Consider the following 17610-nt stretch of genomic DNA (forward strand, 5'->3'; position numbering starts at 1 on the left):
GGGTTTGAAACACTAATTTTGCCGTCACTACCCCGCACTTGCTGCCTCAGTTTGCCCACCTCCAGCTCCAGCTGGTGTTCTGTCATAGTGATGGTGCAAGAAAGCCATGAACTCATGAACACTTTTCACACTCATCAGGCCACCACTGGATATAATAATAATAATAAAAAATAAAAAAAAAATAAGGAAGCTGTCTTGTAGCAAAGGGGTTATTGAAAACTATAATCTCTCCAGTACCAAAAGTTTCTCCATAACAGAATCAGACAGTCCAGTTACAAGAGTACATAACTTAAGAAAACACTCTGAGGTTGAATCAATCCTCTGTTTTCAGCAAGTGCCTGATGTACGGGTTGTCACTGGCCCGCACCTGTTCCCTCAGCTTGGCCATCTCCTCCTCCAGCTCCTTATCAGTCAGGCTGTCAATGTCTAGGGCAGCTGCCTTGGCCAAGAATTCATCTATCAGCTTCTCACCATCCTGTAAGGGTAAATAAACAAGTCTGTAGTGTGTTTGGTCTCACCTGATAAAATCCTCCAATCCATTCTTGGCTTGATGGGCATGTAGCCCCTCTTCAGCTTACTTTACAGCCAAATGTGGTCAGACTGGTGGGAAAATCTGATCAGAAACCAAGGATCCATTACTGGTTCATAACTTATGCTAACTGAATTTCATGCAACCACCAATTAGTATTCAAGTTGTGGGAATGGCCTAGTTCCACCTGATGAAAACAAACTGGCTATAATCAAATCAATTTAACTCCTTCACATCACTTTATTCCTGCTACTTCATGATGATTTTGCTTAGTTTAGGAGAGTCTCCTGGTAACGAAAAGCTTGATGTAGACTACAGTATATCACAACCCTCTAATTAGAAAACTGTCCAAGGCTAAATAAAACTGTCTGCAAGATTGCAAGAATACAATACAAACCGAGTAACTGGAATGAATGGCGAAGTTTTCTGAAAAAATATCAACCACTATGTGCTTCCTGAAAAGGTTGCACAAAAATGCCTATCCTTTCAACATAACCTGGCATAATTCATCAGTCCGTTTCTCTCTGTCCTATACAGCCAAATGAAGAACAATAATGATTATGAAAACTTATTTGCCAGTCTATCTACTGAAAGATGCCCTAATCTCGCAGGAGGTGGCCACAAAGTGCTTCCTGGAAAAACATTAACACCCACACCTATACTCTTTTCAATTCAATTTGGCCTAAAACTAACACTTCTCCATATTAACTGCTGACCAATAATATGAATTAACACAAGAACATACCAGGAGTCACAAAGAAGTGCTGGGGAAAGAATGGACAGCTACCTTACTGTATTTCTGCCCTCAAACTAGGAAATATGATACTTAAGGACACACAATCTCTGACTATACTTTCTCTTTAAGCTTAGTGTAAAACTGCCATCTATCCACCTTGAATGTTGAGCCCCAACAAGAAAGTAACACTAGAGTTAGATGCTAGTCATGAAGAAGTTCCATGGACAGGATGCTGAAACGTAATACTGTCTTGTTTTGCCACTGAGCGGGAAATAAGCTGCATAATAATGTAATGCACCTGGCTATAATGAATGAAATACTGATAAGGTGACAGAATACATCTGGTAAAATGAATGATGGCAGACTTGCCTGTCATTTTTTTTTTTCCCTTCATTATTTTGTTTGGGACACACATCAGAGGATGACGTGTTCTCCAAATATTCTTCTCTATCTCTCTCTTTTTAATAGCTTCATTATTTCTTTCGGGACACAAATCAGAGGATGTGTTCCCCCAAATATTCTTCTATCTTGTGTCACAAGCGGGACAAGTGTACTGTCATTAATATAATTCAACAAATAAATTTTTACCCAATCTCTATCTCTCTCTCTGCATGTGACTGTTCAGGTTTTCACCCAACTTCTAAGCTAAGGTATAAAATATAGCAATCTAATAAAAGTCAATTCCATGTTACCCTCTAAAAGGTGTAGGGACCCAAGGTTAAGATACTTTAGTCCAAAACATTTACCGGTAAGGATATACAACCAGCATATTTCCCTGATGGAATTACAAGACTGAAAAACTTCCAGTCACTTCCTTGGGACTGAACTTGAGCAAACCTGTCACTCCAAATGGGGCATTCTAACCACTAAACCACCAGGCACCTCACACGCTTACCTGTCGTTGCAACTTCCTCCTTTTGACGGCTTCTTCAGAGTCATCTTCGTCACCAAAGTCATCCTCAAGCTCACCAGCCTTCCTCTTGGCGTACTGTAAAATAATAATAATATTAACAACAATAACATCATCATCCTGTCTCCTCACCCCCCCACACTCAAAGGTGGGGTGAGGTAGAGTCGAAAGAGGAAGAAATGATAAAATCAATATAGAGGGAGACCTAATCAACAGCATACCTAAAAGAAATAGGTGGCACACTCATTCACGCACCATTCAGGACTCTGGAATCTTGACTCCAACTCGCAGATATAACCATCCACAAATATGCTCTTCATATTGCGTGCGAGTGCGTGCTCCAATCCAGTCATGTACTCTTCCATGTAAAATTCTTTCAACAGACTCAATCCCCTGTAACGGACTCGACAAACAAATGTCCAATGAGGTAACTCATAATGTCGATTCCTTGTTAGATTTAGCCCGTATTCTCTTCAGTCATGGAGGTTCTGTAGCAGCTCCTATTAGTTTACCTCAGTAACCTGATATGACTGATATATTCTTGCATACTATTTATGCAATCTATGTCCATACATCCCCATGCAGTTCCCAGTTTATCAATGTTATCCGGTACACTAATACACCTATATATTATTTATGCAAATAATATTCTATCATTTATAAAGGCTCCAAAATGCTTGCATGCATTGGCCTTGTTCAACAAATAGCAGCTCTCCATATACAAGATACAAACAGCATACAAGATGAATCAAGTGTTGAAATAAATAATCAAGGAAGATGTACAAGGGAGCCTTCTGACTTGCATGCGAAGGAGTTTTTATTGTTCTTACCTCTAAACAATGCTATAACTTTGGAAAAACTACTAGTAATACTGTTAGAAACATTCCTCATTAACCCATTCACTGCCAGATACTTCACGCTGTTGAATATAATCTGTTAAGCTGGCAAGAAATATGCAGTAAGAACGTCACTGCAATGGAGGGGTTAACCAATGTGAATATGCCTGTGTGCCTTCACCTCAACGACACTGGGAGAGAATCAGTCTCCATTAACCTTTTCACAACCTGTTATATTGCTAGAATGATCTGAAGTTTGCAAGAATGATATAATGTCATCACTGTGAAGGGATTCTACCAAAGAGACTGATCCTTGTGCCCTCACCTCAATGACACTGGGAGGGAAGTTGGCCAGCTCAGCCACATGGATGCCAAAGCTTCTGTCACAGGGCCCAGGCTTCACCTGCAAACATCACCACCCATATTAGTGGTCCAAAAAGAACACTGTCCCTATATGTCTTCTTCTTCCTGCAACAATAACTACAGGTCTAAGAAGAAAATGCTATTCATGAGTGAAAAATTTGCATCAATTTCTAGGTATGAAGAAAATTCACCACCACCTATACTGTACTCTATTCACTTAAACTAAATGAAATTTTACCACCTCTCCACTTTGAATTTTGAGCTGTGATTGGATGACGATGATGATGATGATGATGATAACGACAGCAGATTAAAACTAGAAAGTGATGCTAGTTATGAAAAAGTACTACGGCACGGACAAGGAGCCTCTGACAACGCCAGATGAACACTAGAATATGATGCTAGTTATGAAGAAACATTAAGAAAAAGGATGTAGAGCCATGTCATCTTATTCAGCAAGAGCATTGGAAAATAAGACCCCACATGTCAAAAATCTCTACCAAGTTAAAATGAAAGCATTCTAGAAAAATCTGCATCAATTATTAGATATAATTGTGATGAAAATTATTATAAGCCTGAAGGGAAGACTAAAGCATCTTCCCACATCTCACATCTTAAGTGGCTTTGAATTTCTTAAACCTCTTGGTGATTTATTCTGCACCTTTGTATCCTCTTGTATGTTATTTATGCACACTATACTGTGGTAATAAAATTACATAAAACAGCATATAAGAGAATGTTAATATGCAAAGCAAATATCTAAGGAAGAGTGATGCAAAGGTTCCTATGCCACCTAAAATACAGTCCTTCATTAGGGAATGAAAGGGGTTACATTCAGTCTTATTACCTCTAAAGTTTTTATCCCATCCTCCTCTACTTTTAGTTCATTATTCATTTACTCTCCCTATTTTACTCTTCCTTTGTCATCATCACAACCATCATCATCATCATCATCACCACAACCACCCCATCATCATCATCATCACCAATATACCTGACCTTTTTCCCACTCAAACACTGGTGAGGTGCTGTCTAGAGCAAGAAATGACAAAAACATTATAAAAGGTTACTAATCAACAGCAAGCCCAATGAAATGGGCCACAAACTTATTCACTAACTATTAGTCCACTGATTCCTGACTACACCTCAGAGGCACAGCCCTCTATTCAAGTTGTCAGAGCAGCACCACAGAGCTCATTAGATTCACTCTCAAAAGGTGTTAGAAAGTCACTAAACAGAAAAACTAATGCCCCCCCCCCATAAAAAGGGGGGGGGGCACCACCCCTCCATACACACATGCTTCATCTTGGCTCCACCTTACATAGAATCCAGGACCACATACCTTGTAGAGGAGGGTGAGTGCACCGTGAGCTGTGGTGGCAGTAACGTGGAAATTGCGTACAGATGGCACCTCATCTGCCAGGGTCGTCAGCTCATGGAAGTGTGTGGCAAACAGGCAGTATGATCCCAGCTCCTTGGCTATGTGTCTGAGGGGGAAAAGACTGCTGTTGTTGTGGCCTTACACTCACCTGCATGTGATCTCACTGTTCTGCACATTTGACCCTTTCATTCAGATGCCCTCTTTCTTCACTCCTATTTTTTCTGTTCTTTTTTGCACTACCTCTACTGATTTTATTCAGATTAGGCTGTGCAGTAGTGAAAAAATTAATTAAGGCTATGTCTAACCCCTCCAATCTGAAGTATTTGGGAAAAAAAAAAAAAATGGATGTGGGGGATGAGATAATGTGGGAGTTGACAAACATTTGTATATACAAATAAATATACACATAAACAAGGAAAAACTAACCATAAATCTGGCCAACTGAATAGTTATAATAGTAAAAACTATGACCGCTTGATGAGAAACTTACTCAGAAATAGCCCATGCCAGGCCGAAGCCATCGTATGTGGAAGTACCGCGCCCCAGCTCGTCAATGATGATTAGGGAGTCATTGTTGGCAGACTGAAAAGCAAAGGTTGTACAGTCTATCAGTATACTGTTAACCTTCTTAAATACTGAATATTTTTCCCATTAATGTTGCTGCTAGGAGAACTATCAACAGCATCACCAATGAAAATGGTCATACACGTCATTAAAGGTCGTTTTTAAAGGCTCCAACGTGGTTGCATGTGTCGGCCTTGGTCACCTAATGGCGGCTCTCCACGCTGCACGATCCATTGCAGCCTCCCTGTTCAGTCCCTTAACCCTGAGGTCACACTTAATGACTTTCTCGGTCTACCCCTCATAACCCCACCCCCAATATTAACACTTCTCACCTTCCTCACCCAATTATCATCCCCCATCCTCTCCACATGTCCAAACCACCTCAATCTACCTCTCCTCATCACAACACCAATACACTCCAGTCCCATCCTACCTCTCAACTCTTCCATTGTAATAAACTTTTATGTTCTTCCTAGTTAACCTTTTAGTTACATTTGATGTCAAGACATTTTATGCAACAATATGCTAGAGGTAGGGCTGAAGCTAGCTCTGTAGCTAAAGTGAAGAGTGATTGGAAGAACTTCAGGAAGATGTTGCATCTCCTGACACTGAGAGGACTCTCCCTCTGTGCTAAGGGATCTTTCGATGCAGCATATGTTACAAATGTAATGCTGTATGGTAGTAAGACCCCGGCAGTAAAGGAAGAGGATATTCATAGGCTCAAACATACAGAAATTGCAATGATTAGGTGAATGTTTAGTGAATCCTTGAATGTGGGGCCTGGGGAGGCCAGGTTTACAATGGAAGAGTTGAGAGGAAGGATGAGACTGGAGTGTGCTGGTGTTAAGATGAGGAGGGGTAGAATGAGATGGTTTGGGCATGTGGAGAGGATGGGGGATGACAACAGGGTGCAGAAAAAGAGAAGTGTGAATGCTGGGGATAGGGTTGTGAGAGGTAGACCGAAAAAGACCAGGGATGAGGTCAATAAGCATGACCTCAGGGATAAGGGATGAATAGAGGGGCTGCTTGAGATCGCGCAGCATGGAAAGCCACCATTAGATGACCAAGGAGGACACATGCAAGGATGTTGGAACCTTTAAACACAAAAACAACTTACATTTGATATCCTCCAGTATATATGGCACTGATACAAAGTATGTTGACATTAACAGATAAAAATAATATACAAGAAATTATTAAAGTGCAACATGCAAAATAAATCAATAAGAAAGCGGCACTATGAAGCCCCCATAGCCACCTTGAATACTAGACCTCAATATCCTGAGGCAGACTACGTCAATGAAACAATATTAATAAGATACAAGAGAATTTTCATCATCAAATGACGGTTAAGGCATAATAGGAAAACTGAAGAGCAATGGAAAAGGTGCTATAAAATCTCCTATCACTTAACATCTGATGCTATAACTCACTCTAAGGATACTGGCCGTCTCCAGCATCTCAGCCATGAATGTTGATACTCCCTTCAGGAGACAGTCACCGGCACCCACTCGAGCTGCAGACAACACATTATTTTACACCAGCACCAACATCACTACTGCCACCAAAGGAATAGGCATTGTCCTCATTATATCAAAATCCTGATCTTTTTTCCCATCGAAGGATGGGGTGAAGAAGGATCCAGAACACAAGCAAAAATATTATACCATCATCATCATTATTACCACCACCATTATCATCACATGTCATCACCACTACTACCATCATGACCCTTACTTTCAAGGGTGGGATGTACGATTATTTACTTAAAAATCATCCTCACCATTTTTCCCATCTAAAGATGGGGTGGTGCAGGATCCTGAAAACTAGAGAAAGGGAAAGTACAAAAGAAGGAAACCTATCAAACAGCAAGACCAGTGAAAAGGGCCATACACTCAATCACGAACCAGTCAAACCACCAGAATCCTGGCTTCCCCTCAGACTGAACCATCGGCACATATCTGAGTATTTTTCTTTACAGAAGCAGTTTGTACATGAAAAATTTACCTTGCCATATGGAAATATGAATTAGTAACAATACAACTAAACAGAATAAAAATATGTGAATACACGCCAACTAACCCAGCACAGTGTCGACGATAGATATCTCCGCCTCTTGACATGCAACAAATGAACCCATCTGTGCCATGAGTACAGCCACGCCTACTGATCGCAGAAAGGTGCTCTTGCCGCCCATATTGGGGCCTGTAATGATGTGGAACCGACCAGCATCTGTCGGCAAAAGTTATTTAACAGGGGCTGTAAGAAATGGTGGTAGGAAATTTAATAAATCATTAGAAGAGGTTAATCTCATCCATCATTTTTATGGATTTTAGCGAACAAAAACTCACAAATAGTTAAAAAAAAATACATAAATATTAAAATTTAAAAATCACAAAGGCTCCCCATGACATGATTTCACTACTGTAAATTATGTCCCACATCACCATACACTGTATTAGAATCTACACTCATGCTCACTTCCTCACCTGGTCCAAAGCTGCAGTCGTTTGGTATGAAGGAGACGTCATCCTGGACCTCAAGGCAGGGGTGACGCAGGCCAATCAGATGCATCCTGCCTGACCCCTTGGCCAGCACTTTTGGCCGCACATAAGGTACTGGGCCTGACACTGCAGCTGAGGCCAGGGCATAGATGCAGTCCAGGGTGGCCAACACTTCCCCCAAGGTCTGTATCACCTCCACATAACCAGCTGTACAAAGAAAGGTAAAGGGTAACTTGGAATAAGAAAATTAGAGATAATAGATGAGAGGAAGGAGGAAGAAAAAGAATGAAAAAAGTGCTTGGGCAGACACTGCAAGTGAGGCCAGGGCATAAACATCTCTCAAGATCTGTATCATTTACACATAACCAGCTGTTCAAAGAAAAGCTGAGGGTCAGGACATAGTCTAGAGTGGCAAACACATCCACTAAGTTCTGTATGGCTTCCACATACAGTACTTAGACACATACAACACCAAAAACCTCATAAGCAGAATGAAAAGTCTGAAGATACCATGGATATAATACAAAAATGTCATCAGAGTAAAGGGATTAAAACCGAGTGGCAATGAGGACAAGCCTGCCAACTGTTTAAGATAATTTCTTTAAACTATACCGTAGCACATTTATTTTAAACTGACAAAGATCCCTACCTTCTTCCAGCTAAATTGATGGCTGAGTGTGGTCAGGCTGGAGGGTCAAGACCTCGAACTAAGGAGACTCATTTCTGCCTCATGGCTAAAGATCATTGCATTGTAAGCAATAATAGTAGGGTTTAAGCTGTGGGAGTGACCCAGTGCTGTCAAGAGAAAACTGACTATAGTACGCCTTGTAATAGAAGATCAGGAGAACATGAGTCCCCGAGTTCAGTACTGTACCTGCAATGTTCATGATCTCATCCACAATGGCCTTCTGCTGGCCAGCATACTCTTGCCGGGCATCCTGGTACTGCTGATTCAGGTCCTGCAGGCGTGTGTTGCGAAATCTCACACCTGTCTTGTTTGTGTCCAGGATGTGGTAGGTGCGGTTGTTGCGGATGGCTTTCTCTTCCTGGAATTTTACTTGGTGTACATTATTTTGTACAGTAACGGATGGATGCAGATGGGTGGCTATCATCAACCCAGGAAGGTACTAACTTAAGAGCAAGGTGTGGCTACAAGCCTGTTAACTAGCCACACAACTGTTCCTCTTAGGCATAAAACACTCAGCCACAAGTATATACAAGTTCAAGCTGAGATTCTAACAGTTATAAATATGAGATTTCTCATTTTCAAACATTCCAGCATATGTTTGGAAGTAATTAGCTCGTTTAGTGTATATACAGCATATATCCGTGTACTGAACCTTTAAAGTTGTCTTCAGGAAATATCCCAACTGATTATTGGATCAGCTTATGATCTATTTTTGATAAGAAAACCCCAAAATAATATTTGTTACCATGTTGCTGTGGCCCCAAGTTCATCTGAAATGCGAACCTACTTAACTGCAGGCTGATGTTCCCCTACTCACGCCATCCACCATCGTCCTTTGGGGGGATCGGGAGGAACCTGAGGGATGTTTGCATAGCCAGGCAGTGGAGCCACTCAGTCATAGCAGTGCCACCACATGAAGGAATTTCTCTCAAACATAAGCCTGTATACTGTACCTTAAGAGTGATTCTGAAAAAGTATCCAAACTGGTTATTGGATTCCAGCTTGATGCTCTTGCCTGGGTCCAGAGAGAGGTCCTTGGCCGCCCTCCGTAGCTGACTTTGAATTTCCTCATCCAGCCCCGTCATAGTGTTACGAAGCTCTGTTGGTAAGCAAACTTATCACCACCACCTTCATCAATTTCATCATCAAAATCTACTTTATCATCACCATCACCATCACCATCAATCCTCTTCTTCCTACCTAAGGATGAGGTGGGACCCACAAAACAAGGAAAATTTTAGTACATAAGCATAAGAATTATCACATTATACCCAAATACTCGTCTTCACATACTTTTTCGCTAAAGTATAGGCGAGGTAGAATCCGGAAAACAATGAGGGCAAGTACTGTGTAAAACATTCAATTGCCATTCAAGCTTCTAGAAGCCATCTCACAGGCCTCTCAATCTACATAGCTATATATCCAGGATTTTTCTTTACAAATGAACTTCACATACACCTGCCTGACTGAATCAAATCATCATCATCATCATCATCATCATCATCATCCGGACCTCCTTTCCCACCCTAGGGCAAGGTGAGGAGTAGCAATGTCCAGACAGCCCAAATTTGCCCAATCCAATGGGTCACGCTTCCATTCACTCATCATGCAAGTCCCCGGAATCCTGGCTCTATCGGATACGCCAAAAACATTAACCAAATTCTGTAGCTTCACATAATCGTATCTGATTAAATCATGGCAATTGACTGAATCAAACCAATAACTGCCAAATTAAAGCATAACTAGAATCCTCCTCACAGATCTATCTAAATAATTACGTATCCGGTATTTTTCTTTACTGATGAACTTCAAATACACCTGCCAGGGTGAATCAATGCATTAACAACCAAAACCTAATTACCGAACCCTTCTCATGTTTCCCTTCACACTTCATACCAACTCAAATCCCTGTAAATTCCCTAATCTCAACTTCCACCTCACTTTCTCACACACTCGTATACCACAGCCATCAAACTTCTTCTTGGTCTACCACCACCTTCCATCTTCAAATTCACTCATATATAGTACTTTACTCCAGCACAGTACTAACACACTTTCTGACACTCTGTAACATTTCTGACTAAGATAGCCTGGCCTAGGGTCCCTACACTTCAAAGAGGATTTTTTCTTTTTTCTTTTTTTATTATTATTACTATTTAACTCCTATTTTATTTTCATAATTACTGCTGTTTTTATGCATCATCAAAACATGTTGATCTTTCAGCAAATCTTTGCTTATGGGTTTAAAAATCAGAAAAATTTAATTTAATAAAGCAAGCAATGTTGGCTCTGGTTAGTACTTGGATGGGTGACCGCCTGGGAACACCAGATGCTGTTGGCATCCCTACGTGTCAAGTGGGGTTGGTGGAGGATTAGTGCCCCTCCCTGTAAAACAATTAACTCTAAGCCCTTGGCCACCCCGTCTGGGATACATGGCATCTGGCAAGGAATGAATGAATGAGGTTCAAATTATAAATGGCTTTTTGTGCACAAGCACTCTTCCATCCACAGTAAAGTGCAGAAAATTAACTAAATAAATTCCACTGCTACTAATAAAGCTGACCTGCTAATTTCAACAAATCTAGAGTACTGACTGCATGTAAAACTGGCAATGCAGTACCTGCATCTGTTTGTTTCTTTGTGTAGGCAACATGTCCTACGTTCAAAGTAAACGGGGTGGGAAAACAGGCAAACTTTTCCCCCCAAGCATCAGGGAAAATCCTACAGCCACATGAATACAAGTGAATGTGAACAGAATATCATATAGGTGAACATGAAGAGTACAGGTGAATGTGAAGTGAACAGAGGTGAACACAGATGAGAATACAGATGAATATGGGAGAGAATATACTGGCAGCTGAACATAAGAGAATACAAGTGAACACGGAAGAGAATACTAGTGAACATTACTAGAATACAGGTGAATTAAACGTGAAAACAATATACAGTAGATGAACGTGAGGGACTAACCTCCCAGCGTATCATCAAAGTCAGGCTTAATCACGTACTCCCCCTGGGCTGCCTGGTCCATGTCCACTGTTGTCTCGATCATCTCTTCAAACTTACCAAGGTCTGCCACCAGCTCCTGTGGCATCAAGTATAATATTAAGACCTTCAATACACTAAATCTACACATAATTAATATCTTCAATACACTGATCATATTGTATGGAAATAGGGATGACACTTTAAAAAACATGCCTTTAAATTAAGATCATTAGGTTGTGGAATGTGGAAAATATTAAGAATATATGGAGCAAATGGGAAGTTGTTGAATGCTGTGAGGAGTGTACATGAGGGGGCTAAGGCTGCAGTGCAGGTGGATGGTGAATTGAGTGAATTTTTCTGTTTGAATGTTGGACTGAAACAGGGATGTCATGTCTCCATGGCTGTTTAATCTGTATATGGATGGCAGGGCTGTGGATGCTGGAACGGCTTTAATGAGAGAAAGCAACATTTGGAAACTCCCTGTACTGTTGCTTGCAGATGATACTGTATCGTTAAATGAAGACTAAGGGGAACTGCAAGGCTTGGTGAATGAGTTTGGAAGTGTGTGGGAAAAACAGAATCTAAAAGTGGATGTAGGGAAGAGTAAAGTTATGGTCTTTGAAAGAAGTGAAGCTACTGAATGTACAGTGAGGCTGGATGAGGAGTTAATGGAAAATGTGAGTGCATTTAGGTACTTGGGCACTGTGATGAGTAAGGATGGAAGTTTGGAGGGTGAAGTGCTTGAAAGGGTGCAACAAGGAAGAAAAGCTGCTGGTTCTTTGAAAGCAGTGATAAGAAATAGGGAAGTAAGCATGGAAATAAAAAAGTCGTTGCATGACAGTATTGTGATATCAACTCTAACATACGAAGGTGAAGCTTGGACCCTGATGGAGGGACACAAGTCAAGTGTGACAGCAGTGGAAATGAGTTATGGGAAAGGAGCATGTGGGTTATATGGAGAGACAGACTTACAAATGAGGAAGTGAAGGCACGTTGTGGGGTGGATGTGGATGACAGAAAGCGTTAGAGAAACACACTGAGGTGGTCTGGCCATGTAATGAGGATGGAGGGCAAGAGACTAACGAGGAGAGAGTGTGTGAGTGAGATGGAGGGGGGAGGGGGAGGGGGTGGCCAAGAATGAGATGTAGGATGGTGAGAAGAGGTATAAGAGAGAAGTGAATGTTAGCTGAGGGGAGGGCAGTGAAATGGTGGGGGACTGGGTGACATCGGGGCAATTTGTTAGTGGTCACTACTTCGGGGATTAAGGCAACAGGCAATAAATAGACAAGTTCATCAGCTAGTTCTCTCAATTTTCACTAACAAATGTCAAGACAGCATTATATTCAAGAACATCTCTTACCTCTTAGGCCATCTATGGACGCATTACTATTTTTATTATTTTTTTACAACCATAATAGCAGTGAATTCTAATAATCAAAGAGGTGAAAATTATCTTAACCCTCTGATTATCTGATATGGTACAGGAAAGGGAAGCCTTTATGTGGTGGGACTATATAACTAGAATTGTTCTGCTACTCAGTTACACAAATGTTTCTCAATTCCCTCCTTATCTCTCAAAAGAAGGATGGTGGACCACAAGAGAGGGCAACTTCCACCTGCAGGCCACTAAGTTCATGTTAATACTCCTAGACATTTTTTCTGCTGAATTAAATTATCTAGATTTAGTCCATATATAACTAAGTGGGTCCATGGCAGTGAAACAGGTTGATCGAGGCTGTGTATACATACCATAAGTGGGGTGGTGAATACAGCAGAGAGGGAGGCAGTGTGTGGGCCATCATACCTGGCAATGGCATCACACAGGTTGGGAAGCCGCTGAATGCACTGGTACAGCCTGAAACGTTTATCAGCAATCATCATTACAACACAGCTTCAATGATCAACACAGAAACACAACTCACAGACAGTTGATTAAGTTATGCCATCAATGTAATGCAGACACACACCACACCACACTTACCTCATGCATCTAACTCTCTCAACACGAAATACAACTCACAAACAATCCATTAACTTATACCGTCAGTGTAAAGCAGCTCCCCACATCATAACACACTTATCGGTATATACCTCACTCTCACAACACAAAATACAACTCACAAACTGCCCTCTATGCCTTCAGTTTAATGCAGCCCCCCTTGCACACCAGACTTACACTCGTCACTATAAAAAAATCATCATCATCATCATCATCATCCAGACCTCCTTTCCCACCCTAGGGCAAGGTGAGGAGTAGCAATGTCCAGACAGCCCAAATTTGCCCAGTCCAACGGGCCATGCTTCCATTCACTCATTACTCAAGTCCCCAGAATCCTGGCTCTATCAAAGTATAAATAAATAAAAAAACACAAACAATCCACTAAGTTATGCCCTCTTTGTACTGCAGCCCCCTACACCATAACACACCCCATGCATCTCACTCTCACAAGACAATATACAACATACAAACAATCCACTATGGTCACACTACACTGCAGCCACACCACCTCAACAATACTTTACCTCATACACCTGACTCACAACAAGGAAACAATCAACTCACTATTCTCTCACTTAAATAGCGCCCTTCTCACCACAATATTCACTCCACGAACCTCATTCTCACGATGCAAAATACAGCTCAAAATTTACATCAATGTATTACGAATATAAGTTTGCATCCATAAAACACATGAGGGTATTATGGCACAATGAGCAAAATAAAATCACTAGTGGAACTCTTATTAACCCAAGGCATCCTGTCGACGTATGGGTACGTTGCAACATTTTGCATTTGCCAGTCCCGACGATGTACTGGTATGTTGCGCAATTGCAAGGTTCATAATTTGCACAATTTTCAATTTTCGCGCGTGATTTTTCGTATGTATACATGGGACACCTTCCTCTATTCCTCTACAAGATGCCAAGCAGGTACAATGCCTTACGCCGCATAACTTCCCCCCTCCCCCCATTGTCTCAGCAATTCACCTGTTACCAGTGACCTGGCCAGTAAAGATATTAAGGGCCAGAGTGATTCCCCAGTCGATGACAATGTGGAGGACAAAGTTTACATAGCATTAGAGGAAGAAACAGTCAGAAATGATGATCAGGTAATGTGGCAAAAAAAGGTCAGGTATGGTGATGAGTTAGCGAGTGAAACAATGCTTATAATGCCTATACAGTATTACTGTTTGAAAACCAATATACTCTCGTTCTACATATAAATTCGTACCAAGTAAATAAATAAATACCGTTTATGAGTGGTGTGAAATAGTTACCCTCCCATAGAACTCGTTTCTTTGCAGCCAGCCTGATAGAAAACCCTGTAAGGTAAGGAGGTACTGCTACCTGGATCGAGTATTTTAAACCTCAGGTGAGCGATTTCTCTATGAATTTTCGATGTTTCTCACCAAAAGCGGAGGTTTTGGCCAAAAAATTATTTTCGAAAATACCTTGGGATTGAGGGGTATCGGAGGCGCAAAACAGCTCGGGACGTGACGGGTTAAGTCTCCTATGCCACTACTCGTAGTACCATATCAAGTTCAAACAAAAATCACTCTAAACTTCCCTGGTTACCACCAGCCCAACTACCACAATTTTAAATGCTCTTCCAGGAAAGCTGGACATTCGTGGGAACGTTCTTTCTCGGTCCTCAACGGGTTAATCATCCTCACCATCATTTAATTCATGTCATTCAAAACAAATCAAATGATGCCCTATGTCTTCTTAAAGACTCCTCCTACTGAGAGTGGCAAAGTTGCAGTTTTCACTAAACTGTGGACTAATCTTGGTGCCCAAACCAACTAATTACTTCCCAACAAATCATGGGAATAGTTGGAAGAAATCTAAATATGCTATCCTTCTTAAGCCCCACTGAGCCTTGGGACATCTTCAATAATTTTATTCTTTGTATCTCATGATGATTCTGTTCAGCTTAAAATAGGCTTTTTGAACTGAAGGGGTCAGATATATAACTAATGAATTCCCTCGATATGAGTGGCCTCTTGTCACTGAATAACATGGTCGGCAACATGACCAAACTAAAAAGGATGCCATACAGATCTTATTTATCAAATTATTGTCAGACACCTTAATCCTATAAGGAATGGATACACACGAATCACCTCCATGTCATCCCGTCCTCTGCCGTCTGGCTGCCGCCTCTCGAAATAACACCACCATCACTCATCGCTCTTCGACCCATTTCTCCATCTCATCCTTGGTCTCCCCCCCCCCTCTCTCTCTCTCACATACTCTCTCCTATTCATCCTCTCCACACGGCTAAACCATCTCAAAACCTTTCACACTGGCTATCCCACCTGTAAGTCCTGCAATATGGCAGCCTCATGAGCTAATTTATAACACTTGGTGGTTCCGTGTTAGAGCTCTTGGGTTGGAATGGGCTGTGACTCATGTGCTATGGTTTAAATCCTAGAGGTGGTCAGAGATCCTTCCATCATGTAATGCTACCAATGGCAAAGGCTGGTCACCTTCTCTTAACTGTTCTGGATTACAATAGCCTAGCCTTGGACTCTTCACTCTGAAGGGGAAAATATGGGACTGGCTATCGCTGTTTTACTTAAGAGTCTTACCTGTATAAATCCTGCAATGTGCCAGACTTTCGGGCCAATTTACGAGCCAAACGAGCCAGGTCAGGAACACGACGCAAGTGTTCCCCCCCCAAGCTGTGCCGCAACTCAACAGATGACACAACCGCTTCCACCAGATCGTGGCGCTCATCTGAAACAAAAATATAGGCATTCCTCACTATATGTTAGAGATGGGGGCCAAAATATCACCATTTATCTTGCAACTAGTATTGTAAATTGGAGAAACTGGTAAATCAGTTTCACGAATACCACTGGAACTATTTTGACGTAATTTTTCATTAATTTACTGTGGAAGTAACAGCGAAATACTTTTCCATGACATCCACATTAACACAATGCTTATTCCCCTAACTTTTGGCTTGTGTCCTTCAAACAGAGTCCAAGTTTCACTTCCATATCATGTGGACCACAGTACCCCCATGTAACAAATTCTCTGCTTCCATGCTCACTACCTACCTTACTCTTTGTCACTGCTCTCAGTTACACACTCCAATTTACTTTTGTTAATATCAGAGAGGAGTTGTGAGGGCCACTTTAAGATGGTTCAGTGTTCCAACTGTGCGAGCAGGTAGTGGTGGTGATGGGGACATTATCAGACCCCTCCACCTCACCCACATCACTCTCCCAGTCAATCTTGCATTTTCCATTCTCTCAACATCTCAGGGTACTTCTCCAGACACTTTCCTGGACATCCACATCAACACCACAACACTCCTTAACTTTCTAATTTGTCTGCCACACTCTCTCACTTTTCAATACAGTATATCCACATCAACACCAACACCACAGCACTCCTTTACTTCCTAATTTATCTGTCTGCCTCTTTCCACACAGTTCCATGTTCCTCTCAAATACCTCCAACTTACTTATTTTGTTGATATCCACCAGGGGTTGTCGCAGCCACTGTAAGATTGTCCGGTGCCCTAGTGGTGTGCGACATTTGTCCAACAGTCCCAGTATGGTGTGGGAGCGGGCAGTGGTGTTGATGGTATTGTCAGACCCCTGGGGTTCCAGGTGTAGGGCACGCGCTGCTGATGCATCCAGCCGCACAAACTGGCTCAGGTCATACGACGAGAGGCTATATTGCCCAAAGTTGGATTCGTCACCCAATAGCTACGGGAGATAATATCAGACACAAGTAATTATCAACATCATCATCCCAATCCTAAGATTATATCAGGCTGGATCGTAAGATATATCAAAGTACTTATCATCATCATCATCATCACACTGCACTACCCAAAGTTGGACCTGTCAACCAACAACTGTGGAAGATAATACAGCACACAACGTATTACTGTACTGTACTCATCATCCAAGAGCTAAGGGAGGTAAACATCAAATCACACATTTCCACCACCACCACAACCACCACCATCCCATTATACTGTACTTCTCACAATAGGACTCATCACCACCCAGCACTTAAAGATTTATATACTATTAATGTGATTGGTTTGGGAGTTGCACAGAGAAGGAATGCAGTGTCAGGAAATGTGAC

The 17610-nt window shown here is 41.6% G+C and overlaps 1 protein-coding gene across 1 annotated transcript in view; it reads right to left on the bottom strand.

The window, feature by feature from the left end:
* Positions 1–313: 313 nt before the first annotated feature.
* Positions 314–17610, bottom strand: part of spel1 (DNA mismatch repair protein spel1) — a 30414-nt gene continuing 13117 nt past the window's right edge. The window contains exons 8-21 of the mRNA XM_080270690.1: positions 16976–17222; positions 16092–16239; positions 13249–13354; positions 11482–11596; positions 9465–9610; positions 8698–8869; positions 7809–8030; positions 7402–7551; positions 6753–6835; positions 5246–5337; positions 4717–4861; positions 3337–3414; positions 2161–2253; positions 314–475 (exon numbers count right to left, since the gene is read on the bottom strand). Of these exons, the coding sequence (XP_080126816.1) occupies positions 314–475; positions 2161–2253; positions 3337–3414; positions 4717–4861; positions 5246–5337; positions 6753–6835; positions 7402–7551; positions 7809–8030; positions 8698–8869; positions 9465–9610; positions 11482–11596; positions 13249–13354; positions 16092–16239; positions 16976–17222 (1959 nt within the window). The remainder of the gene's footprint in view (positions 476–2160; positions 2254–3336; positions 3415–4716; positions 4862–5245; positions 5338–6752; positions 6836–7401; positions 7552–7808; positions 8031–8697; positions 8870–9464; positions 9611–11481; positions 11597–13248; positions 13355–16091; positions 16240–16975; positions 17223–17610) is intronic.

Source organism: Coenobita brevimanus, chromosome 42 (assembly GCF_032717465.1).
Source record: "Coenobita brevimanus isolate Jiangsu-jjx chromosome 42, ASM3271746v2, whole genome shotgun sequence".
In the NCBI taxonomy this organism is placed as follows: domain Eukaryota; kingdom Metazoa; phylum Arthropoda; class Malacostraca; order Decapoda; family Coenobitidae; genus Coenobita; species Coenobita brevimanus.